Raw genomic sequence first — 25749 nt, 5'->3', positions numbered from 1 at the left:
ACATAAATACACACAAAACCTCACTAATCCTAGTAGTTTATGACAATCAGAAAAGCACTCAGCATTAGACTTCAGCTCATTTGACTAACTGCTTTCCTAGAGAGGTGGCTGATGTCCTGTGCCTGTCAGTGTTTAAGAGGCATTTCAACAATGTCCCTAGCTTGTCCCTTTTTGTCCCTAGTCAACAGCAATGTCTCAGCTTTTGGTCAGCCCTTAAGTGGTCAGGCAGCTGGAGTGGATTAGCACTATAGGTCACTTCAAACTGAACTACTCCGTTCTATAGTCATGGATACTCATGGCACTGGCCAGACACCACCAACCAATAAGAAGATACTAAAGATAAGAATCATTTATGATCTTGTCCCTACAACACTGACAAAGAAATAAGCAATCCTCTTCACATACAACACAGAACTTCTAATTCATGTTCATGATGTAGAGATGAAATGCCCAGCCAACTATAATCAGATAAACTGTTGATTTATATTCAACACTTTCTCATTAGTACTTTCCTAGTTTTGTTGTCTGTGTTGTTGACAGTATGATTTCTACAGGGAGTATGCTATTTATCTTACTTGGTTCTTACTATCCAAAAAATATGTCAACGCTGAACTAGTTTTCTGGGTATCCTCTATAGTCCACAAAGAATAAGAGGCAACTTTAGAGAGTAATTTATCTTTAAGAGATTCAGAAGGGTAAGGTTTACTTTTTACCTAACAAAAACCAAATGAAAACAAAAATAAAACAAAATCCAAGGCCCTAGAGTAACTCTGACACATGACTAAGACAAATGATAGACACTTGGCTAAGCTACTGTTTAAAACAATAGCAATAGACACAGCTATTAAATTATTGCATTATTACTTCAAATGAATTTTCTGTTACCTCTGAAAAAGGATATCAGGAACATCTTAAAGTTTTGCATGTTGCTATTTTGCTGCACACTTAAACATGTTCCTATTGAAGTAAGATTTTGAAACAGAAACCATCTATTTGGGAAGTAATATGTAAACCAGGGGAAATCTAAGACACAACTTCTCTTTTTATTTTACAGATAAATCACAACAGACTGCACCTCCTTCCCTGGAAGACTGGCATGGCAACCTGAAACACTTCAACCACGTTAACACCTGTCTGTAACCACCAAGTGCAATCCTGCCACAAGGTATAATGTGAATTCTGACTGCAGAACTGCCTTGCACGTACCCAACTGCGACAGGCCAAAGAACTCGCTTCCTTTCTGCAGAATCCACACAGGGTGGGGGCTTGTGCTTTCCCTCTCCCAAATTCTCCCTATATGGCATATGATCAAAAAAGACAAAAGGCAAACACAGATTCAGACTCCACATCAGAACTCTCTTTACTAGCAAGGAACCTCTTTCTTCAAGTGTACAGGTATACACACTCTACAAGTGACTAAACATTTCTTAAACTCAGGAGAAACTGTAGAAACACTCTTACCAAGTACTGCATCAATCCCCCTTAGGCTTCCAAGATGATAGAATGTCTCATTATATGAACAGAGCTTCATGTGACACAACATCAGACACGGGCATTAAAAACACTTCTCCAAAACGTTCCCTTGTTAGGATTGCAGCACCCTTTCCCACTGCCAGATCAATACCAGTGACATTTTGTTTCATTTCAAGTCTTCCCTCAGTCCATTTTGACTGAAGACAATTGCTGAACAAAAGACCTGGCTCTTGTCCTTCAGAAGTGGACATAATCTGCAGTGATTTTGTAAAACCTGTAGCCTTGAGGCCAAAAAAGGAGAGAATTCCTAGACATGGTAGGCATGAAACAAATTTCCCCTTCAGAGTCAGGTAATTTAGAGAGAAAACTACAAGATTCATCTTTCCATGGAAATGAAATCCAGAAAGCAGATTAGGAAATTAATTAGAAAAATCAATGCACATAACCAAATGGTGTCAGAAATGAGAAAGAGAAATGCACAGATCAGCCTGTCTGACCATAGAACTGGGAACACCTCTAAGAGGGAAATTACAGATTGACTTCTACTATAGAGACCACAGACATGCCGTAACAAGTGCCCAAACTAAAGAGCATACTTTAAATATTCACACTCCATTCTCCTCCAGAGGACAGATACAAGCTGATAACGTAAAATGCAGCCTTTCACAGTGTAAGGACTAGTGACCTACTCACTATGTAGATGCAAGGCAGGAGAACGTACAGATTAAAGCAACATCTGGAAACAGAGTAGGTAAATCCTGTGATGAAACATTGTAAGTGTAACAAGCCATGTGCCCTAAAATTGTGATAGCGATGCTTGGCCTAGACATCAAAAATTTGACGAGTTTATTGTCTTTCAGATCCATTTACAGATCTACAGCTAGAGGAAAAAAAACTTCCACAAGCAAAAGATTAGAACTAATCACCAACATAGGGACCCCTGCACCAGCTAGATATAAAAACATGAGAATGCTCTTACCTGTAGCAGAAACAATCATAGAGGTAGCCATAATAATAACTTCAACATAGAAAAGTCAACTTACACATTTAGTTACAAACTTAGGAAAGTCAGAAGATCTTGAAAAATATTACCATATTGAACTTGAACATGTAGATGAAAGAATTCAACTTAATTTCAGAACAGGATTTTGGCCAACCCTCCTTTCCAAGAGGGTTTGGAGTGGCTTCTTACTTAGAACCGAAGGCAGGAGGTCAAATGCACAAGCACCTATCACATCAAATAAGCAAATTTTTCTGTACTCATAAATACTCAACATCATTTTGGTAAACTGCTTTCTGAGCACACTGGAAGATACTGATTGTAATGAGTGGGACCCCAATCATCATCTTGCAGCTGAATGCTTTAATTGTAAAGCACAAGCCATCGCTGCCAGTTATAGTCAATAGCTAACTAGAATTCTAACACAGAAGTTTATGGTAGAAGAAAACAAAACATTTAAGTAATAACCACAAATACGTATTATATGAGACTTCTTTAAGACTCACGTTCACATGCAGGGCACTTCTGTTAAGCAGTGCTCAATTTACATTATATGGAAAATTCAGTCCTTAAGCATGTTAAAAACAACATTCCAGCTATACTTAAAATTTAAATTAATGAATGCATTAATTACATAAAGCAATGAAAAATTTTTAAGTGTCCGTGTTTTAAAAAAGGGTTATTAAAACAGCAGAAACTTATAAGACTTGATGAAAAAGTTAAGATACCTTCTTATCCCCTGAGCCAAAAGAAGAATTCCTCTCTTCTGAAATGCCAGCTTTAATAATCACATTTAATAATCTGCAGGTCAAGATCAACTCTATGTTGTGAAAAGAAGAAAAATTAGCTCTTTGGCAATTTTACAGCACAAAACCATCAAAAAGAGTATCAGAGCAAAGTGCCACAAGCCTAACAAAACATAAGAACTATGGATTTATTTTCTCTATCAAACAGTATAGCAAAACAAGAAATGGCAATGGTTATGAAATGTCCCACTGAACAATTTTTTAATAGTCCACTTAAACCTTCAAAGCCTTTCAGTGCACCTGTCACTGCAATTATCTACCACTGCAATGCAGTTAATTGAGAAGAAAGGTCTTAAAACCTCTCTGTTAAATAAATATGTCCTCAGCTGTTCTGAAAAATTTACATTTCTTACATGAAATTCAGCACACTCAGGCTTTTAGACCCTGTCCAAGAGTGAAGCAGAGTCAAATTATGGTATTACCTGATGTAGAGGACAGATCAATGTCCCTAATGATCCTGTTGCAATCTAAATTGTTCAATACAGCATGTACATTTTGGTGTCACCCCAAGCACAAAAGAAACCACATCTCCAAAACATTTCCCAGAAGCAGGAATATTCACATGGGTAATAATATGAGCTTCACTTTTTCAAATTAAAAGATCATGGAAGTTTTGGGTTTTTCTAATTCTGGATTGCACACACTAGTTTAAGGTATGTTTTCCAGCAAAAAAAAACCCCTCTATCTGCATCATATTAAATAATATTTTTTTCCTAAAAAGACAGCAACAAAGGTTCATTTGCACTTCTTAACATACACTGGAAATAAAGAACTCTTACTACATGTTAATGCACCTGGAGTCTACTGACATATATATATTTAAGCATGTAAAATATAAAAGCAGTATTTTCAGATCCTTCTTATTCTTCTCGATTGATGGGTTTGTTCATTTCCATCCCTGCACAGATTCTATCTTGGCCATGAGTATCCAAGCACTGGAGGTTTGGGTGACAGCACAGAACACAACTGCAGCTCATTTCCTTCTCACAGCGTGGATGAGGGAGAGCCCCACAAAGGCTCTTCATGAGCACAGCTCAGGACTCCAACAGGAACAGCCACACATGATCTACAGCAGCACAGAGTAGGGGGCAGCAGGCAGAACTGCATAATGCACTTCAATTGTCCTAAATTCTGTGCCTTAATCGCATATCCTCTAGCAGCATGGTTGAAACACCAATTCTATGACAAAATATTTCCTTCTTATAGTTTTGAACTTGCTACTTTAATTTCACATCCTCTTGTTCCTCTGTTATGAGACAGATAATGGAATTCCTTATCTATTTTATATTCATTATTTCTGCACAGTTTTTATGCAGTCTCATATTTCTTTCAAAAGCAAGTGCATTAATATCCGGTATCAGGTGAACAAGCTAGAATCGCTAAATTCTCATGATACAAAACGGTAGACCATTTCTCAACAGACAAAAAGACAGTCAAGAAAGTAAAGTAGACTATGAGACACAAATGTCGAATTGTAACTTCTACGTTAATCTAATCTGCTGAGTTGTTGCCCCCATTTCATGCAAAACCATCAGTTGCCAATCACTTGAAAATCAGAGTGACCAGCTCATAACAATTATGTCAATTATAGAACAAAGTGTGATTCTAAATATGGGAAGAGTTAATGGCTTGGTGTTACGAAGCTACCTCAGGAACATGAGAATGGATTCAAATAGAACATGCTCAGGTAGATGAGGCTCATAGAATTTGGATGTTACTTGTTTTTCAAACACAACAGGCAGCAGCAATGTGATCAGACAGCCTGCTCAGCAGCACTGGATAGTATCAAAACCTGTGTCTTTAGCTCCCCTACAAATACATGGTTGAACAGGGCTTTTGTTTAAGACACATTTTGTGTCAAAAGCAAAAAAATTTCAAGATTTGATTGCAATAGCCACAAGGAATTTAAAGCATACACACTAGATCCTTTGGAAACCTTACATATAGTTTTGTGCAGAGGCCAGTGATGCCAGAAATATCAGTTCTTAACAGAAATTTATTTAACTTTTGTCATTTCAAAAGAACACAAGTCTGTTTATAACTCAATTTACTCCTGTAAATCAAGTACTCCCTTGTATACTGGAAGCTGGCATTGCCTACCAACTCTTTTCCTTAACAGTAACAAACTGTATTTTTTAGCATGATTTTTTTAGAAGTGACATTGACCTTTACCATTTTTTTTAACACAATTTCTCAGGAATGAAATGTCCATGGTGGAAATCTCTTTTCAGACTGCATTCTTGGATGTGGAGGCTCTAAAGTAAGGATTCACTTTAGCCCAGGTAGCAGAAAGATACCTCATTTCTAAGATTCTTCAGCAGAAAGAAGAAAGCATCATAGATCAACTAAATGAACTAAAAGTAAGACTGATTTCAAAGTGATTAAGACAGAATTCCCTTGACCTTGAATAGAGAAGTCCATCCAAGTAACACCCAAACCCTAGTATTTTCCTAGAATGGAAATTTTAATCACCTGCTGGACTTTCTTAAAAACGCTGTGTTAGAGAGTTTCGTAAAGAGATGTCATGTCCCAGTGAACAACATGGTCCAAAGATGAGTGAATTATGAGACAACTAAATTTGCAGACAAATGGAGAAGCTCATTCCATATGCATTGCATAGGAACGAGGAAGTACCTCTTTATATCTGTGGCAACTGATTTCAGCAAGAAGACTCTTATCTGGAATTCTCATTGGTCAGTAAACACGACGACTTACAAAGCAGGCTAGCAGATTTCCCATTAAATGAATACTCTAAAGACAGACTAAGTTAAGTCATTGCCTAAAAATGCCAAAGAACAGCAATTAAATGTTCCAGCATCTGAATCACTTTCTTGTCAATAAACATCACAGAAGAATAGTGCAGTGGTGTCTCAAAGGAGCTTGTTTCCTACATCAAGTAGGGGTAAGGATTGATGATAACACTCAAAACAGATGGAAGAAAGTAAGACGAACTCATAATGAATACTTCAGGAATTAAAACAAGCTTACTAATGATGCCTCAGAGATTTGTTTTGATTTTTAACTTTTATAGATATTAGATGTGTAGTGAATGTAGATTTTAATGTAGCTGTATTACATCCCTTACCCCGCAGCATAATGTTTATACATACCCAACCCTACTACCCCATTTCATATCAATCCCTCTAAAATTCCATTAGCGTGCTTAGTCTTCTTTTCAAGGTAGAATTGTAGAAAAACACCCTAAGTCCTGGACCAGAAGATATCACACAGACACAGCAATCTTCAAGCCCAGAACTTTGGAGGAACTCCAAGACTGTGCGTGCTGTGAAGAAGATGAAGATTAGGAAGAAGGGGTCCCAAACGCCCCCAGACCCAACTCCCAAAGGGGTGTGTTGGGGGGCAGAATGGAGCAGAAAAAGGAGTGGACAGAAATGGGACTGAATGGACCTTATGATAAAATCATAGAACCATGGTCTGGATGCGCTCACATGGTATGTATTCCCCTAGGACCTGCTCTCTTTATCTTATCTTATACACCAAATTGGCCTGGAGTCTTTTTCTCTGAGGTCTTTTAGGCAACACTAATAATAAACTTTCCTGAGCAAATAAGAATATGGAAGTCTAATGAAGCTACATGGCTTTGCATCTTCCCCTTCTCTTTGGACAGGGGTAATAATAGATGTTCTTGTGACTGAACACTGCCTATACAGTCTGACACAGTCCATTTAATGTTGAGCAATTTATTGAACTTCAAGATTAGATATGGCCCAAATCCATTTATTTTCCATTTTTAGAATGTTTACCATAAGATACAGAAACTTGGTCTTTAGAAATACTAAATACGCACAGATCCAAGTCACTGTGACAACCATTTTATTAACGTAATGCTAATAACACATTTTAGCCATATGATGCTAAGAACTCTAAAACAGGGATAGTTCAGTGGCTCAGACTGGATATTCAAAACTACCAGAAGACTTTGACCTTAATCTCTCTATGCCTCAGCTTCCCATGTGCAAAATACAGATAATACCACTCTCTCATCTCACAGGGGATTTGTGAGGATGAATTCAGTCATGATTTTGAAGCATGCTGATAGTATACTGATAAACACCTTAAAACCAGTATGAGATAGCAAATAGCTCAGTCTTTGGAGCACATAATCATAAAAAATAACAAAGTTATGGGGAGGACAACCAAAACATTGACTAGTTGCTGATTTAGCAATCACTAAAGATCCTGTGCACTCAACAAAATGAGAAGTTATGTGGGAAAACAGTACACAATACTGGGAATTACAGGGAATAAACACAGTAAAATTTAGGATGGATGTGAAATCCTAACTCAGTAAAAGCTCTTTATGTTAGTCCGAGATTTTTTAACAGCTTTCATCTCCTCTGACTATCAGTATAAATTTGTAAGCAAATACCTGTACACCTAAATTTTCAAGAATATGTTAAAATGCTGCTCTACAGAGGTGGGTAGATACTCCATTATTCTTAGTTCATCCAGTTTTGTTTCTGGAACACACTGCTTCTAGTGTATCCTTAGTTCACCTTTTCAGAGAGTACTGCTTTCCCAAGGTTGCCTCAGGGTCCTGCTGACGGATTGCTCTAATTGCAGTTGGTGAAGTAAAGAAGGCAGCTACTTCATGCTCTGCTAGCACACGGAAATAGGCACCAGCATCTGGCGTTCCCACAGGCTTCCCCTATGGAGAGAATAATTTAAAATGTCACAGAATAAAAATACATCATAATTCCTTGACAGTTCAAGGCTTGAACACGTAACAGTAGTGGCAGCACAGCAACAGAAGTAATTTCAAGTAACACTTTAAAGAAGGCTTTGTTAAAAATAACAATAATACTATGAATATATTCACTTGTAGAATTTAATTCACAAGGTTTGGGTACCACCTCTTACATGAACACAACACAGTACATACTAGTTGCTTAGAAAATTAGGACAAATGGACATGCAAATTAAAAGACAGACACAAAGAGCTGTTATTGCACTGCCAGCAGAGGGAGTAGTCTACATACATCCTGACTGAGAAGCAGTCTGGAAAACACCCACCCTTTGAATGAGGAGTCTCTGGACACACTGGTACTGCAGCTATATTCCCATGCACAGGCAGCTTTTTCTTAACTAGAAATTTCTCTCAAATCTGGAAAAATTCCCACCTAGCTGCTTACAATTGGCTTCTTGGAACCTTTGTGCTGCTAGCCCACTCAAAGCCTGGAGAGATACTGAAGAGCCCCTTTTCTGTTTTGGTGTCCTACTAGACTGTGGTCTGGTTTGGGGTTATTTGGTTGGTTTCTTTTTTTTAATTAAATATTGTCTTGGGCTAAAGGGCACAGTCAAGAGAACTGTAAAATGAAGTAATAATTTATGAAAATTGTTCCATGATAAGTAATTCTAATACAAAAATAATCAAGAACGCTTTCCTGTGGTGCTGAAAATATGAAAAGCAGTCAGCACAGGATTATATAGTCACAATGTTACTGTATGTAGTCAGTGCAGTGCATGAACTGCTCCATATATCCTCTGAAATTATTAAAAGATGATGTTAATGTAGAATGAGTTTTAGCTCTACAGGTATCACCATAACCTTTTCACTAGAAAGGCCACACTTACAGGTGTGACTTTGACAGAACATGCAAGTCAAGAGAGACATACACTTTTCATACTGCAAACACAGCTTTGTCAATGCTTTATGTAAGAAGCCACAAACACAGAGAAAGTTTCACTACTGAAATGTCATCATCCTTTCAGCAGTTCACCAGTAGTGACAAGACAAATTCATGCCCTCACCATCCTTGTGTAAATGCAAATTTGGAATAGATAGATTGATCGGTCCAGTGGGAAAAAACAGCATATGAAACTCTAAATAATATTTTTGATTTTACCAAAATGCAGAAGGAAGAGAGGCATTTGAATATCTTAAAAAAAATTTACAAAATTTGGTAATAATGAGGTAGTACAGTAAATGTCTTTATGAAAATACACACTAATCAAGTTAGTTGCCCCATCCCAATATAATAAGCAGCATGTGATGCAGGCTCACAGGAATTCATCCCTTTCCCTCACTCCCATCTGACCTCCCCTCTGCTGTCTTCCCCAGGCTTGGTCTGCATGCCAGTGCCTGGCAAGAGCCTCAATGAACCATTAATCAGATTCAAAGAACACAGGATGGCCTATGACGGATACCTAGGTTTTGCAGCTTTATGGTGAGATACTGCTGCTGGTGAGAGGTGTGCTTGGAAAGATGCTCATCACAAAAGATTTAAAAAAACATGACAAAACAGAATGCACAATTGAAAAGTTGTTTGTTTGTTGGTTTGTTTTTTTTTTTTATTAAGGGATGGAGCAAGCAGTGAGAAAATAAACAAACCCAGAGAACGGAGAGAAAATAAACAAACAAACCCAGTTCTCAGCCCAAGTAGCAGAGTAGTATAACCAATGCCAAAACTTCGCTTTTTGCAAATAGCCTATCCTAAATTACCAAATAGAAATGCAACATAATGCTATTTGTTTGTTGAAAAAGTGAGTTATGACCTTTATGCTGTCAGATAACATACAGTTTCCAAAGAAAAATCTTTTCCAAGACTATCTTGAAGCATCACCCTAGCAGACTTCTTCATCACAACTTTTGTTTGTTCATCAGTATTTGTACATTAACCTATTCATTCAAGCTGACATCCTCTCCCTATGTTCACTACACCTGCAGATCTGTAGCCACCTGCTTAGGAGCTCAAGCCTACATCAGTAATTCTAAAACAAGACTCAGACCCTGAAAAATTCCAAATTTCCACAAACTTCTGATTAACTAATTAGGTAATTGAACCAGTATCAATCATCTTGGACATCAAAAAACCTAGCTGTGGAGCAATCTGAAATTGGTTAGTCTGCCAGTAATAAAGTAGGCTGTTAATTTTAACCAAATGGAAATATCCAGAGCCCATAAAAGGGCTGTGTCTGACCCTGAGTACACGCATTCGCTCCCAGGTCCCACTGCACACCTGATCCCTCTCCAAGCTACGTCACAGACATGCCTATGCCTCACACTTTCAGCAAGCCTGAGCCGAAGAGCATCTTCCACACAAGTGGTTAAACCTTCAGTAGTGCATGGATAGGCATGCAGGACTCTGACAGGTTGATATTTATGTCACAAGTAAGCTACAGCAGCTTAGGTTTGGAGCCACCAGTCTTGGTAGATAAACCAAAATAAACCAGGAGATAAACCAAATAAAACACAAACAGTAGGAGGAACAGAAAATTCACCTAAGAGTTAATAGGAAATAATACCTAAAGAATAAGTCAACACTTAAGATATTCATTTCGGGGGAAAAAAAATCTGGTCCAGCTGTAAAATATTCTTACTAATTCTGCAGTATAAGTTACCAGGGGGGCCTCAGCAGCTGTTGCCAGTTTAGCAAATGCATAAACAAAAACTGACATAAGTAAACCAAATCTGAGACAGTGCAAATTAATTTTAGAGCCCAAAAAAACTAAAAATAAAATTGTCAGAGAGAGTTCTCATTTATTATACAAAAATTTTAAGAAGTACTGCAAAATGCCATGAGATGCTTATTACCACATGCAATTTTGACTTTTTTAGAAGTTAGCAATATAAACAGGGTACTTGAATTCAGAATATGCTGACAGACTGCTGAGTCAATTTGGGGACTAGGAGCAAATTAGATACTTTCACTGGATTTCTGCAGGGATCAGCTCAAGACCTACTGCTATTCAGTATCTGCATCAACACTGAAGATGTAAATTGCTTTTAAAAGTTTGGCAATAATATCTGTGGTTGGCAGGAACTGAGAGCATGGGAAACAGGAATGGGGCAGTCAGAAGGAGAGAGATCTGTCTCACCCTATTTAAAAAAGAGAAGTAGGAACAGACACTTGTATCAGCTAGGAAGATTCATGTAGAAAAGACTTTCTTTTAATAACCTACCAAGAGACTCAGAGATAGACAAACAGATAGGAACATCTTTCTGGAAGTACCTAGATTTAGCATGTAATTTATGAGATGTCTAACAGCTGAGCAGACATCCTGAGGCAGAATGTGCAGATGATTATGATTTCATACATGATTATGAAAGAAGATTCATAGGCAGCAAGAATGATCAAGAGGATAGAAAAGTTCTCAGAATGGAGAAAGTGAGAAGCCACTGGGATGGATTACTTGAGGAAAAAGACATACAAGAAGACTTATAATAAAATATGCAACAATGCATCAGAAATAGCACATCTGACCCCTAACAACAAAGGGTTCTTCAGGTAAAGATAATTTCAAAATTAAGAATCATAGAATCAGATGGGTTGAAAAGGACCTCTGAGACCATCAAGTCCAACCCCTGATGCACTACTACCACAGTTACTAGACTGTGGCACAAAGTACCACATCCAGTCTCTTCCTAAACACCTCCAGGGACAGAGAATGCACCACATCTCTGGGCAGCCCATTCCAATGCCTGATTACCCTCTCTGTAAAGAATTTCTTCCTAATATCCAACCTAAACCTCCCCTGGCAGAGCTTGAGACCATGCCCTCTTGTCTTACTGATAGCTGCCTGGGGAAAGAAACAAGCCTCCACCTGGCTACAACCTCCTTTCAGGTAGTTGTAGAGAGTGATGAGGTGTCCCCTGAGTCTCCTCTTCTCCAGGCTAAACAACCCCAGCTCCCTCAGCCCCTCCTCACAGGACTTATGTTCAAGTCCCTTCACCAGCCTGAAGACACTTTCTCTGCACAGGAAATGTTACACATGGAACTCATTGCCACTAAAACGTGCTGATGCCGAAGTCCACACAAAATACTGACATACCAGGATTCAAAAGAATGCATTCATAGAGGCATTCCTCTTTCTGCTGGGGATCCTGCTGCTAAACCTCCACTAAGGACTTGAAATGACATGTCCTATTGAATTCCCTCCAGATATACAATGAGTATGAGTCATGGTAGAAAGGTCACAAAACTGCCAGACTTCAGAGACAGGGCTTGCTTTGTAAGCTGATGATACTGGCTTAGAAAAACATCAAGAAAGGCTGCATGTCTCCAAGAACTGTGCCAAAGGAGAGTAACTTTAAACCTGTTGCTGTTGCTATGTACCCTGCAGTTTTGTTGCAACAGCAAGACCTCAGTGAGCATTGCGAGGAAGACTCGAGGCGCACAGCAATGTCTTGCTACAGCTTTGTGTGGGACAATAGCTCCTCTCTCCTAGACCACTCAAATGAAGTCCTTAATGAGTAGTTCCTTGACAAGTGTGGATATCCTCTTCCTTACCCTAGCTCCAGTTCAAAGTCCCAAGCACTGGAACTACAATGCTGCCTTTCTCCTGACATCACAGTACCACAAAGTAGTAGCTAGACTTTCTCTTCATGCTGCCCTATTGCTTGCAGCTTGAAATCCTACTAGCAAGAGTAACACAGAGTGGGCTTTGAGTCTTCAGATATCTTCTGTATAGCTGAAGGTTGTCATGTCTTGGAGAAAGACAACCCAGGATAGATTATTAAAAAAAACCAAAACAAACAAACAAACCAAACCCAAAAATACACCTGCTGTATTCAAAAGAATTCATTACCATTTTCATATTCCTGACAATCGTGTAAGAGCAAGTAAAAACTGAAAGCACATAGTTTCCATAGTAATTGTTAAAACAATTACGTTGTCACCTAAGTAATTTAAATATGAACAAAACACTTTAAATAGTGAGGATATGAAGTCAGTACAGTTTTCATTCAGTAGTGGTTGTCCACAGGCAAAGGGGATGAGGAGTTCTTTCCCCATAGCTAAACAGCATTCTGATAATCCCCAACCTGAAACCCATCATTAGGCAATCACTTAGGAAACCTGACTACAAATTTATGAATATTCACTGTTAAGACAGTCTTCTGAGCAGAAGAAAAATTATATACTATTCTCTTTGTAAACACTACTTTTATTCCTGTGTGTACAGACCCATTCCTTTTCTTTCCATTTTTAATCCTCAAAAAGATGATGCTGATGTCATGAACACTGTCTGAAGCCTCAACTGGTGGCATCTCAGAAAAAGAAAAAATGGGAAATGTACTACTTCTGTTTAATAATGTTTTCACCAAGAGCAAAAAAATCACAAAGCAGGCATGTAGGCAAACCAAATATTAACTCTGATTTTTCTTTAACTGTCACTATTAAAGAAATAGGATTTTTACTCTTTTTAGTTTCCAAAATCAGAAGTTTAAATTCAGAGTTGCCTTTATAAGGACAATAATCACGTTGATCCCCATTCATTCACACTGAGATAAAACTTCAGCTATAAGACAACTATGTAACAGAAAACACTGAAGGACTCATCACTTTACTCCCTGTTCCTTCTTGTCTTACTCTACACCTGTTAGAATGAAAACCTCTTTACTGCAGTGATTCTCTTCTGACAATTCATGCAACAATTTTAATCTGGCCTAGCACATCATCAGTGGTCAAAAACACTCACTATAAAGACTATCAGAGTCCTTTTATTATCTCCAAGTACCTGCCATTTTTCACACACAGCTTTCCTCTTCTGCTTAATTAGTGTGGTGGTGCTGAGTTAATCCCCTTAGAACGAAGAATCTAATTAACATCTATTAGGTCTTTAAATATTAATTAATCTATAGTAATTTAATATAATATTAATATGTAAGCTAATACAATATTTGAGTCCATAAATATGCATTTCTGCTACTGGGTGAAGTTTTTGCTCTTTCTTATTCAGAAGATGAGGGAATTTGACGACAGTGCTCCCCAGCCTCAAAACTATAGGAATTTAGTGGAACACCATTGGGGCTTTTCCAGACAAACTAGAAAACTGAATTCTTTTGTAACAGAATTAAACTTTAAAAAATAATAAAAATTATTTATTTATATATTTTTTATTATTTTGTTTCTATTTTTCTAGTGACAGTCATTTATAACTGGAGCTCTTTGTTTAATTATTTGTAGAGATCCTGAAGCCACTGAAGCTTCCCAAATTGCATATCAAAAGTACATTCAGCATATGGAGATGAAATAAAAATGGAGATGGGGTTTGAAAAGTACCCAACATTAGGTAAATTGTGCAATTTACAAAAACAGCCTAGAAAAGAGCTCAATTTCTTTCTTCTCCAAATGTCACACATTTAGTGTCCATGCAATACAAATAGATATTAACTTAAAAAATACCTTATTAATACATTAAGATTCTAAAATAATAAAAAAAAATCAAAGCAATACTTTTTAACTAGTGGATAGAACATGTGAAGATTTAAAACCAATTCCCAAATTATTTAGTGGACCTTTAGGAGTTCTCACAGATGTACCTGTGCTTGCCCTACAATAAACAAACAACACACCGGAGGAATCTGACACATCTGACCTCTAAGATGAACAAAAGGTGTAAGACAGCTGTTCAAAATGTACACATGCCCTACAAAATGTCACAAATCCACCTCTGCATCTGGGGCTATTAGCAAGTTCAAGAACACAAGTATATAATGCTTGTTCTTCTGAACATTTTTATCCACCTATAAAAATGTATGTATTTGAACATAAAGGTGTATTTAGTTACTCAGAAATCCTTTCTGCAAAATAATCTGTCTCATGAGTTTAACATAGTCTCTGTCTTGCTCGTTCCTCTTGAATTCTTCCTTTTTTTCTGTTTTCCTAGTATTCTGCCCTACTGCTTTTAAAAATGTCTTCTCCTCTCTTAAAAACTACTTGATTACTTTCTATTTAGAATGTCCTAGAAAAAAACATTGCTTCCTAATGCCTTTGAGAACTTGCATGTGCACTAAGAACAAAGCATCACTCCCGCAATCAGCAAGGTGCCCCTCATCACTGACTCAAAAGCTTTTCGGAAGTTCCACAGTAATTTGGTTTGTAAATTCACAGAAGCAAGCAGGTTCCACCAAATCATTACATTGGAAACTCATCAAAAAAGAGCTAATCATAAGCAATACTTAAACGAATGCCTGATTTTTATTGCCATAGTTGCACTGTAGATATTCTCTGCATCATATATTTCAGTAACACATTGATTGCAAGTTTTTACAGTCAACACAATGTAAGCAAGACAGGAAAATTTATCTGGACAGAAGGTACATGGAGATACAAAATAAGAATAAGCATTTGTTTAAGTTTTTTCCAGCTGCTCCAATCATTGGCTGGGAGCATGAAGGCATGTGAGCTTTGCTTTAAACATTACATTTTGTTCCTTATTTTAAATTTTTCTGTTATGAAAATGATAAACAACAGGATTTTGTACAAAGCAATATACACAGGTGTCACCCAGGCACAATCTGCTGTTGTGTGAGAGATTATCAATCTTCTTCCTACTACATGTATTGGCAAAAATGTGAAATAATAAAATGAAACATGAATGCAAGTACATATGGTGTCACAGATTTTGTTTACATAGCAAGTAGTGAGGTGAATTAGAACAGATTAGTAGAGCAAACCACTTAATGCCAATGCTCTTTACCTCTTCCATTATATGCTGTTTGAGGTTTATTTTAGGCTAGACTTTGCCTTGTTCACTTCACCAAAAATGCTGCTCACAGTCTTCTGATGGAAAGTTACCTTACAGATCTTTGCTCCCTTAACTAAAGAGACTTCTGGGAAGTGTCATTCTGTCCCTTTCACTTGTTTCCTTCAGATGACAGTAGCACAGTCAGTTCATGCATCATCAGTACACTCCACCACAGGGTTTCTATATCCCCCATCTTCCATTTCTCTTCTGTTCACAGAACCAAAACATATGCCAGTGCCTTCTTGCCAAAAAGGGAGAGGATCACTCATGAAGTCCTCTGTGCCAATAACCAGCACAAGAGAGGTTGTACATGTGCACTCTGACAACAGTGCAGCATAGGCCTAATTTAACTGTGCTTTTACTCAATGCATAATGGAACTGCAATCAACATTGCTCATCTGAAAGACACTGGGCTATGGGCAACAGACACTCTGCAAATGTTTTTAATATTCTTACAAATTCAGGGTATTACTTTTAGTCTGAACCAACAGTGAGGACATCTTCGAGATCTTCCTTCAGGCTGAAACACTCAGCACAGCTTCTGCAGTACCTGTATGCACAGTCCTCTGCTCTCTTTGTCATGGGGTGGGGCAACTAGCAATGCACTTGTGTCTGGACTTTATCCTTCACTGAAAACAGTCATCAACCCACCGAGTATCCAGGAGAGCATGGAGTGGGATGGGAGGAATACCACTGGACATCAGTGTCTGCCATCTGCAAATGTTATGGTATGATTAGAAAAGAACTGATTATGGTATGGTTAGAAAAGAACCCTCAATACTCCTCTCTGTTATCAGGTTTTCCCTCCTCCACACCTCTGCTTCACACATTCCCATGCTTCAATCCAAAATCCCACCTAATTCAATTATGCCTGACTGCAGCCTGCCATGTTCTTCCCTTTATGACCTTTTCTGAGTGTGACTTGGGGCCAAGAAATAGATAATATATTGCCAACAACCACCACCTGCATTTCAAAGAAATGGTATCATCCTGCATGGCATTTGTTGTTCAAGCATCTGACTGCAGGGCAGGAACAAGATATCACACGTGGTTAGAAGTACCAGCACCCCTATCACCACTGGGTAGGTCCTTAGCACACTGCATTTGAGACTGGCTGGGCTTTAGTGCAGAAGCTGAGGGGGCCTGTGTAATCAAGGCATGCCATGTTCATGGATTATATGGTTTCCAGGACTATGCCTAGTACACAGGCAGAGCTGGGATGAGGCAAGTGGTCTCTCATGGAACTTGTTGCTCCACAGAATGTCACAGCCCCGCAGAAATCATTTCTCTATGCACAGCACCTCTCACAGGCAATTCAGACTCATGCTGCCTTCCCACAGCTTTGCAACCACAAATTCCACCAGAAACCTCCTAAGCACAGTCTGCTCAATACATGTACAGGAAAGGAAGATGCACACATACTGATGTGGGCATCTGGACCACTGCCTATTGCCCGCTGAGGCAGAGGGGATGCTCATGCATATTGTCTCTGGGGGTTGCAGGCACATATCATAGAAATATAGAAACATAGAATGGCTTGGGTCAGAAGGGACCTTAAAGTTCCAACCCCCCTGCCCTGGGAGTTGTTCAGGGTTCCATCCAAACTGGCCTTCAACACTTCCAGGAATGGGGTATCCACATATAGACATGTATAGCACTGTAAGCCCACTTTTCCCGGGACTTTTCTCACACATTGTTGGTCCTGGAACTAAGGGTGTTGATGTTCTTGTTATCAGTGGACTTGGTGGAGTACTCTCCCCTCCACTGAAGATCTATTTGAGATGTCTATGGTAGGGGCACACACACCATGCCACATCAGAAGAATGGTTTTTCCATCTCATCAAGAAGATGACCTTCATCTAATTGAACTTAATGCAGCACTTCTTGTCAGCCCTGTCACATCCTGCAGCAGACTCGACATTAGTAACAGGGTGGTGTAACAGGGTGCTGGAGAAGCTTTTGGACCTTTCAGAGCATATGCTGTCATTGCCCTTGCTCAGTATTCTGGGACACCAATGCAATGCCTGTCACTATTGGAAAATACAGCAGCAGGAAAGAGGAGTAACAGCAAAAGAAATGGGGTTGGTGAAGAGAACAGATGCAAAAGCTTGTGAGAACTATAGGAGCAGCTGATAGTCAGAACAAGCAGACATCTGGCAGTCAGTAAATATGAAGTCTCCCATCACATCTGGCCCTTTTGCACAGGATAAGGTGTGAGCTCTCAACTGTTTAAAAGCTTCCCATTGGCACATGTGCTTTTCTTTTGTCCCAGAAAACTTAACTCCACAGCGGTGCAGTCCCACTCATTGGATCCTACCATTTGATCCTAAGTGGCAAAACTTGTGTCAGCTTTCTCTGTAAAGATGGCATTCATATGACTAAAACCTCTCTGTGAATCAAATCAACAAGAAAGGACTATCAGAGGACTTATTTCAGAACTGCACTGCTGCTGTGATTTGAAATATCATGTAGACACATCCCTAATGACAATTGCTGTTCTGGACTTGAGGATTCTTGACCCACTTCAAGAGGCGTCTTCTGCTTGTGAAAATCTCGCTTTTACAAAGATAATGAATTTTGAGCAGTAAAGCATACTTCTAACTTCCAAAATAGGAAGTAGCAAGCCACAGTCAGTTCTGTAGTCTCTGACGCACAGCAGCATTCAAAAACTTGAAGGAACCGTATTACAACTGCCCATGCCTTTTCAATATCCAGGATTCAGAAACATATTTACTAAAAATTCAGGAACAACTCCAGCAGCAGCTGCCTATCAACAGAAGTGCATAAGTTCAGTACAGTGAAGCACAACTCAACCAATACCAATTTAACTGGTTGTGCAAAGATTAAAGGATTGTTTTGATAATGCTTATTCCTGTAAAAAGTAACAATCCATTTCTGTTCTAGGATGGTCATCTTCACTTCTACAGTGTAATAACAGGAAAATAGAAAAAGTTTGGTTGTAATAAATATTTTCTTAAGCAGAACTTCTGCACATATGATAAAACAGTATGTTTCTGCTGTGTCATGCTGCCTCCCCTGCTCCAGAAGGACTGGGTACAGATAGTGCTCTAACAATCACTATATTTACAATGTCATCAAAGTTTATTTCATGCCCTCGGTATCCACTACATTCACTGTACGTCTGCAGCTCTTGCATGATCTGAGTTACCACTGTATTTCCCTCAATGTTCGTATGTTTCTAGCTATCACTACAAACCTACAAAGGTGATTAGCATGCCATGATGGCAGACCTAAAACAACTTCTGCTTCTGGGACCACTGAAAAAGACAAAGCAATTACTAGGTGGGCATCATGCTTCACAGTGCTGCCGGAGAAGCTGGGATACATCCAGAAATCCCAATGTCAAGTGCATGCAAACAAACAAGTCTCAGCACACTTAAGAGCTAATAACGTCAGTGCTTTTACATAAAATGTCTTTCACTATCACTAATGGATACTGGACACTCCCTGAAGAACAAAGAAGATGGTTCAAGCAAAACTGTAACTTCCTGCCTCATGAATAGAGAGCGAATCAACAATAACTCCTGAAAAAACAACAATGTAAGGCACCGTGATTGCTATTTTGAACACCAAAGTTAGGATGCAGCAGGCCACTCTACTCAGACTATTTGTCTCCTCTCCATCCCACTGAGTTTCATCCCACAAGGAAAAGGACTATGACCTGAATGTCACCTCACTCTTTGTTTCAGTTGCTTTGAGTGGTAGAGGGAGGAGAGAAGAGACAATTCTCCTTCAAAGTTCTAGTTCCAGCCATGGAGCTTTCAGTTGCATCCAACTCAGATCCAGCGTTTTTCATCTCAAGACATGCAAAACACAACACCCGCTCCTAGATCCATAATAAAGGTAGTCTAATCAACAACAGAGGTATACTCCGCTTTCTGCCATTTCTAGGTCTGTTGCTTCAGAGTTCCTTGCCCTGCTAACCATTACCCTTCACACAGATGAAGCACACAAGCTCAAAGGACAGTGAAATAAGTTTTCCTTAAAAATTACCGTAATAAATGGGAGAGTATGAACATTGAAGATATGCACACAATTGAAACATTTGTGGCATGAAGAACAGACAGGTGTAAATGGGATCATCCAGATCATCAGCTGGAGGAGATGCTGCCTTTTCCAAGGCTGATTTTTTAGAATGGTTCATACCTCATACAAAACTGTAGTATTCCCATGAAGGAGAGGTCCATAGCAAATATAGGAATGACCAACAACCCAGCCTAAATCAGAAGCTGCCCACCACACCTAAAATGAAATAAAAACATAATTAGAGTGAGAAGTTTTAAGAATCATTAAAAAACATTTACATGACATTTAAATGGAATTACCTCACCAGGTTGGAGTCCGTATACAGCTGACATTGTCCAGTTTAGCATAACTGCATAGCCACCTGTTGGTCTGACAACACCCTAAATAAGAAAATTCGAGTATTTAAGGTCATTTGAAGGAAAAAATTATATTTCTGTCTTCAATTACACGTTGAGGTTTTAGCAGCAATAGACTTAAGGTTGGCTAATTCCAATACTCCTAATTTAAGAAAAGCATCTATTCCAACAAGAACATGTGTGTACTAGCACTTCCAGTAAAGAAGTAATTTTGGAAAACAAACAAACATACAATAAAACAAACAAAACCACAACCCAACACCTAGATGACAATAGTTTTCAGAGGATCACTGACAAATCTAGAATTCTCTCATAAAAACTGGATATACAAATATTTAGTCAACATGTGCTGACAAAAAATAAGAGACTGAGTATTTATCTCACACTGTGCCATCTAAATGTTAGCCATGTTTTAAATTCATTGCCTAGTCTCTGTATCATCACTGGATAAGAGGAACACCTTGAAGTAGACAATCCCTAAGAGAACTTGGATGAATGTATCTGTCTTTCTGTACTAACTCTTTTTAAAGATGTCAGAAACTTGGCTTAAACAAATGTATATTTTTGAAAGTTTATATCTGGCCTGAAGTGCACATACAAATGCAAAATGAAGAGCGTACCAGTGTTCACCTAAAAGAGGGAAATTTAGAATGAGAGATGCAAATCAATTGCATCATGCACCTTGGTAAACCAATAACCAGCTCTGGAACACTATTGATAGCAACATTTTGGAAATATTTTGCAATATTAGTATGGTTAATATACATTTCATATATTTCACCTTCTAGTACACCGTTCCTAGAGGAAAGAATTAATTAAACTATGTCCTGATGTCCTGAACTAAAATTCAGATGAACTAAAATTCAAACATCCTCTGCGCAGACATTACAATGCAGCAATCTGTCCATGCTAGGCATGGTACATTTACTTGACGTACTTCATAGAATGAAAGAGGGACTTTCAGGCCTCATCCAAGAAATGAGGGACTGTAAAGACACAATAACACATTAAAATGGAGATTGCTAAGGGAGAGAATGGTTAACTAATATTTCACCATTTTTAGATAGAAGATTGCCTTTGTTAGACTCAGCTTCTTAGTTCCTGCTCTGAGATTAATAAGAGTTTTGCTATGAAGCTCAAAACTGAGTAATTTTAGTTGAATAAGCACTTAAGTTCCTTAAACAAATAAAAAAGTTATTTTATTCACTGAGTTACTTTTTGTAGCTTAGTGCTAGATGAGAATCTCCCTCTTATAAGGGTGATTCACTCAAGATGTCTACATTTTTCTCTGCAGAGCCAACAGAGTGAAGTAAACTTCTGAGAACTTTTCTCTCTGAGATAATATATTGAAACTCACAGTTAAGGAAAATTCCTGTAGTAACAAAGGATTTTATCTTGGCCTTTTTGACAATAAAATAATTCAAGATAAATGTGTTGCTTTAAAGGGCCCATCTTGAATGTAAAAGCAGAAGACAATTTTCTCAGCAAAACTGATACTTGTTTTCCCTTACATCCTCACAGATTCTGAAATTTATAGGCAAAATCATTAAACAATTTTCTAGTAGTAGTCTAAGCACTGTCATATCCAGGGATATATGATACTGTCTGAATCTGTGGTTGTAAGACTAGCAATAGAAAATTATATTCAGCTTGTCTTCCACACACTGTAAAAGAGCATTATAAATACCAAGCAAACACTGAGGCAGTTCTCTTTTAAAATACAATCCTTCAAAACTAGGTCATTAAAACTAATTTACATTCAAAAGCAAACATTTTCAAAGAATATCCTATGCTAATTTTCACTTACTCAATCTAAACATTTATTTTCAGGGGAATTATGTCCTCTGAATTGTTCACTAACACAAGTTTTCAGAATGTGCTTAATCCCATTTAATCTGTAACGTCATTCACCATGTCTTATCTACAGGAAAATTAGCTAATACGTAAATAATGAACAAGACTAGCCCGCAATAAATACTATCACACAAGTGATATATTAACAAATCTTGCCACTAAGTCACTATACTACGCTTATCTAAAACAGTTAAAACACAGAAGATAGTCCTGGATAAAAGACATTCTGCTGTCCTCAAAAGTTTATATCGTACAAACATTTTGAAGTAAATGCATCTTATCTTTATATTACTACTATTTAAATAAACAAACATGATTTATTGCTATACATTGCCTTTGAAGTAGTGAAATGTGAATAAGTAAGATCAAACCATTTCTAGCAATGTTTATCATTTATAGCACTGTGCTCTGGCAAACATTTTCAACCTTTTAAATTAAATATTTTCCCAAGTGGAACTGCAAATAGATTGGTCACAGACACGTAGACTACAGATAGTTCTTTACCTTGGGCAAGCCTGTTGTTCCAGATGTATACAGAATATAAAGTGGATGGTCTGAGGGAACTGAGACACATTTAGAACACTGTGCTTTTGAAAGCTCTTCTTCCCAGTCAAGATCACGACATTGGGTAAGAGGAACATGGCCCTGCCCATTGCAAAATAAGAAAATTGTCAAAAGAAAACCAGACAGAATAAATAGAATTTGGTCAAAAAACATTCGCTATTCAAATTTTCTATACACTACTATTCAATTTTCTGTATAGTAATCTCTCTGATGCATTAGTTCTATTTGCTATTTCAATCTTTCGAATAAAATGTCTGCCCTTAAAATTAAAACACAAACTACAATAGATACAGTAAAATTTTACCTGTAATAAAGAAAAGGCACACACACTACATAAATGTCTGAAAGTTAACATAAAGGCATAACAAGTGTACACCCACCAAATTAGGTCGCTTATAAATGAGAACTTTATCAGGTTTGCTCTGTACTCTTGCCAGTGCTCCTTCTAGGAGAGATATGTATTCCACTTTTCTTTTCGGTTCTACTCCAAAACTAGCTGTTACAATAAATTTGGGCTAAAAAAAAAAGAAGTTAGATTGTTAATATATACAGATAAGTAAGAAAAAAACATGTTTCCTATTAAATTATTTGATTAATTATGTTAAATGTACAAAATTTATCACATAATTAGAAACAGGGGTTTAGATCAGTTTTCTAAAGGAGATCAAGTTTGTGTGATCTTGCTGTCCATTCCTATGCTTTCTGTTCAGAAGCACACTAATAACTTCAGACATTCTTCACTATCTTCAAGCCAATTTGACTAAGAAATCATCAGTATTAACTTCTTCTAAATTGCACAAATATTAATGAACACAGAGAGAAAAACCCAGGTCCATCTTAGCTCCTCCATTAAGGAAGAGTGGTACAGTGATGTCAACAATTATCAGTCCTGTTCAGCCTGCTTTCTACTGCACCCAATGGCATATTTCAAAACTAGCTACAGCACTTCACTGGCTCTTTCCCAGCCTGTAAATAAATGGCACAGGAGGAAAAACGTGAGAAAGAGGGAAAAGAAGGCAAAAAAGAGATGGAAGGAAACTGGAAACAGAGGAAGAGAATAAGATAAAATCTTATGGCACATAAGGGAAGTAAAGATAAAGTCTTTCAAGTGATGATTGCAGGACAGAGGATGCAACACCAGTAAAAATCATATTTCTGTAATTCTGGGGATTTTTTAGAATAATTTCTATTACCAGATGAGGACTTCACAACTTTTCATTAATTTAACTTCAGATTTTATGTAAGATTTCCTAAGAAATATGCATACAGGATATTTTGACTTAGGTCCCAAGATCAGTATTTTTATTTCTTGTTTATTGGGAAAGAAAAGGTACCGCCAAAGAAACTATGTGTTAGAATACATTTTAATTGGAAAACAATGAGTCTGCAATCTCCTTCTTTCTGGAGTTTTAGAAGTGTATGTATCTTATGCCCCTCAGTTTGATCAAGCTAGTTTACTAATTGTATATATTAGCATAAATCTCATTAAGTAGGCACAAACCACAATGCCACAGTTAAGGTTGCATTAAATACAGCAGAGAAAACACAGATTTAATTGTTTTCTTTTGCAATATGCTTCCTGTCCAAATCTACCATTCAGGGAAGCTCCCTAATTGATGTGTATTCAAATAAAGATTTCAGATGAGCTTTAAAATTTCAGCATTTGTTAACTTTCTCTTTTGGGATGCAGTGATTTAATAAAAGATGATACAATACAATGCAGCTAAACTGAAAATTCATCTGGAGGCTACCCTGAAATTAAGACTGTAATAAATGTAAGATACACAATTCTATTAAATTGTTAAGGTGAAAGACTGCTGTTATCACTAGTTGTACAGTCATTTATAAATGATGCCACCTTTGCTCATCAACTCCTTTGTATGCAGTAAGGACATCTAAAAATAACCAATACTAAATTGGCTAAGGTGATGTATTACCCAAGTGAAGAAGCATCATGGATCGCTATGCAAATTAAAGGTTCACTACTGGTTTTAACTGCTGTTTTCTACTGTTTTACCTCTCTGTCTACCGACATTATTTCCCCTGCACCTCAAATCCCATATTGCTATTATACACCCATTTCCCACCTCTTCTGTGACTCCATGTAGTCCTGCATGGTAAGATTAGACAGAAATATAACTAGTTTGAACGAAAACCAGGAGAGTTCAAGGGTCTGCTAAAGAAGAAATGCCAGAGATAGTGAGCTATAGAAAAAAACACATTATGAAACAGAAATGAAATAAAGCAAGGCCCAATAGTACAAGTTGTTAGTACAAGACTAACACTTTTATTCTGTTGTAAAGACTTTTCCTACAAATTCTTCTATAATCTCAAATAACATATAAGGCATAGTTTAGTAAAAGCAATAAAGGTTGACACTCCTGAAGGATGGGATGCCACCAGGGGGACAAGCACAATCTCAAGGAGTGGGCCCATGACAACCTAATAAGTTCAACAAGGCCAAGTGCAAGGTCCTGCACCTGCATCAGGGTAATCTCTGCAAAATCAATGCATCCTGAGGTATGAAGGGATCAAGAGCAGCCCTATTGAGAAGGACTTGGTGATGAAAAGCTGGACATGAACTGATACTGGATGCTCACAGTCCAGAAAGCCCATTTTATGCTGGGCTGCATCACAAGCAGTGTGGCCATTAGGTCAAGGGAAGTGATTCTACCCTCCACTCTGCTCTGGTGAGACCCCATTTGGAGTATTACATCCAGCTCTGAGGTCTTCAGCACAGGAAAGACATTGACCTGTATAAGCAGGTCCAGAGGACAGCCATGAAGGTAATCAGAGGGGCAGAGCCCCTCTATGCTATGAGGAAAGCTGAGAGTTGGAGTTGTTCAGCTTGGAAAAGAGAAGGCTCTGGGGTAACCTCATTGTGGCATTTTAGTATCTCAAGGGGCCTTATAAGAAAGATGGAGACAAACTCTCTAGCAGGGCCTGTTGCAATGGGACCAGGGGTAATGGTTTTAAACTGAGAGGCTAGATTTATACAAGATTTAAGGAAGAAACTTTTTACAATGAGGATGGTGAAGCACTGGCACAAGTCACCCAAAGATGTGGTAGATGTCCCAGCCTCGGGAATATTCAACGTAAGGTTTGACAGGGGTCTGAACAACCTGATCTGGTTGAAGATGTCCCTGCCCAGTGCACA

The 25749-nt window shown here is 38.0% G+C and overlaps 1 protein-coding gene across 1 annotated transcript in view; it reads right to left on the bottom strand.

Moving 5' to 3' along the window:
- ACSS3 (acyl-CoA synthetase short chain family member 3) overlaps positions 1-25749 on the bottom strand; it is a 78962-nt gene that overhangs the window by 32104 nt on the left and 21109 nt on the right. The window contains exons 4-8 of the mRNA XM_050324737.1: positions 22973-23107; positions 22533-22673; positions 20118-20198; positions 19939-20034; positions 7797-7948 (exon numbers count right to left, since the gene is read on the bottom strand). Of these exons, the coding sequence (XP_050180694.1) occupies positions 7797-7948; positions 19939-20034; positions 20118-20198; positions 22533-22673; positions 22973-23107 (605 nt within the window). The remainder of the gene's footprint in view (positions 1-7796; positions 7949-19938; positions 20035-20117; positions 20199-22532; positions 22674-22972; positions 23108-25749) is intronic.

The sequence above is a fragment of the Myiozetetes cayanensis genome, unplaced genomic scaffold (assembly GCF_022539395.1).
Source record: "Myiozetetes cayanensis isolate MyiCay16 unplaced genomic scaffold, myiCay2020 scf3, whole genome shotgun sequence".
Lineage (NCBI taxonomy): Eukaryota > Metazoa > Chordata > Aves > Passeriformes > Tyrannidae > Myiozetetes > Myiozetetes cayanensis.
This window is presented reverse-complemented; position numbering and strand designations above follow the sequence as displayed.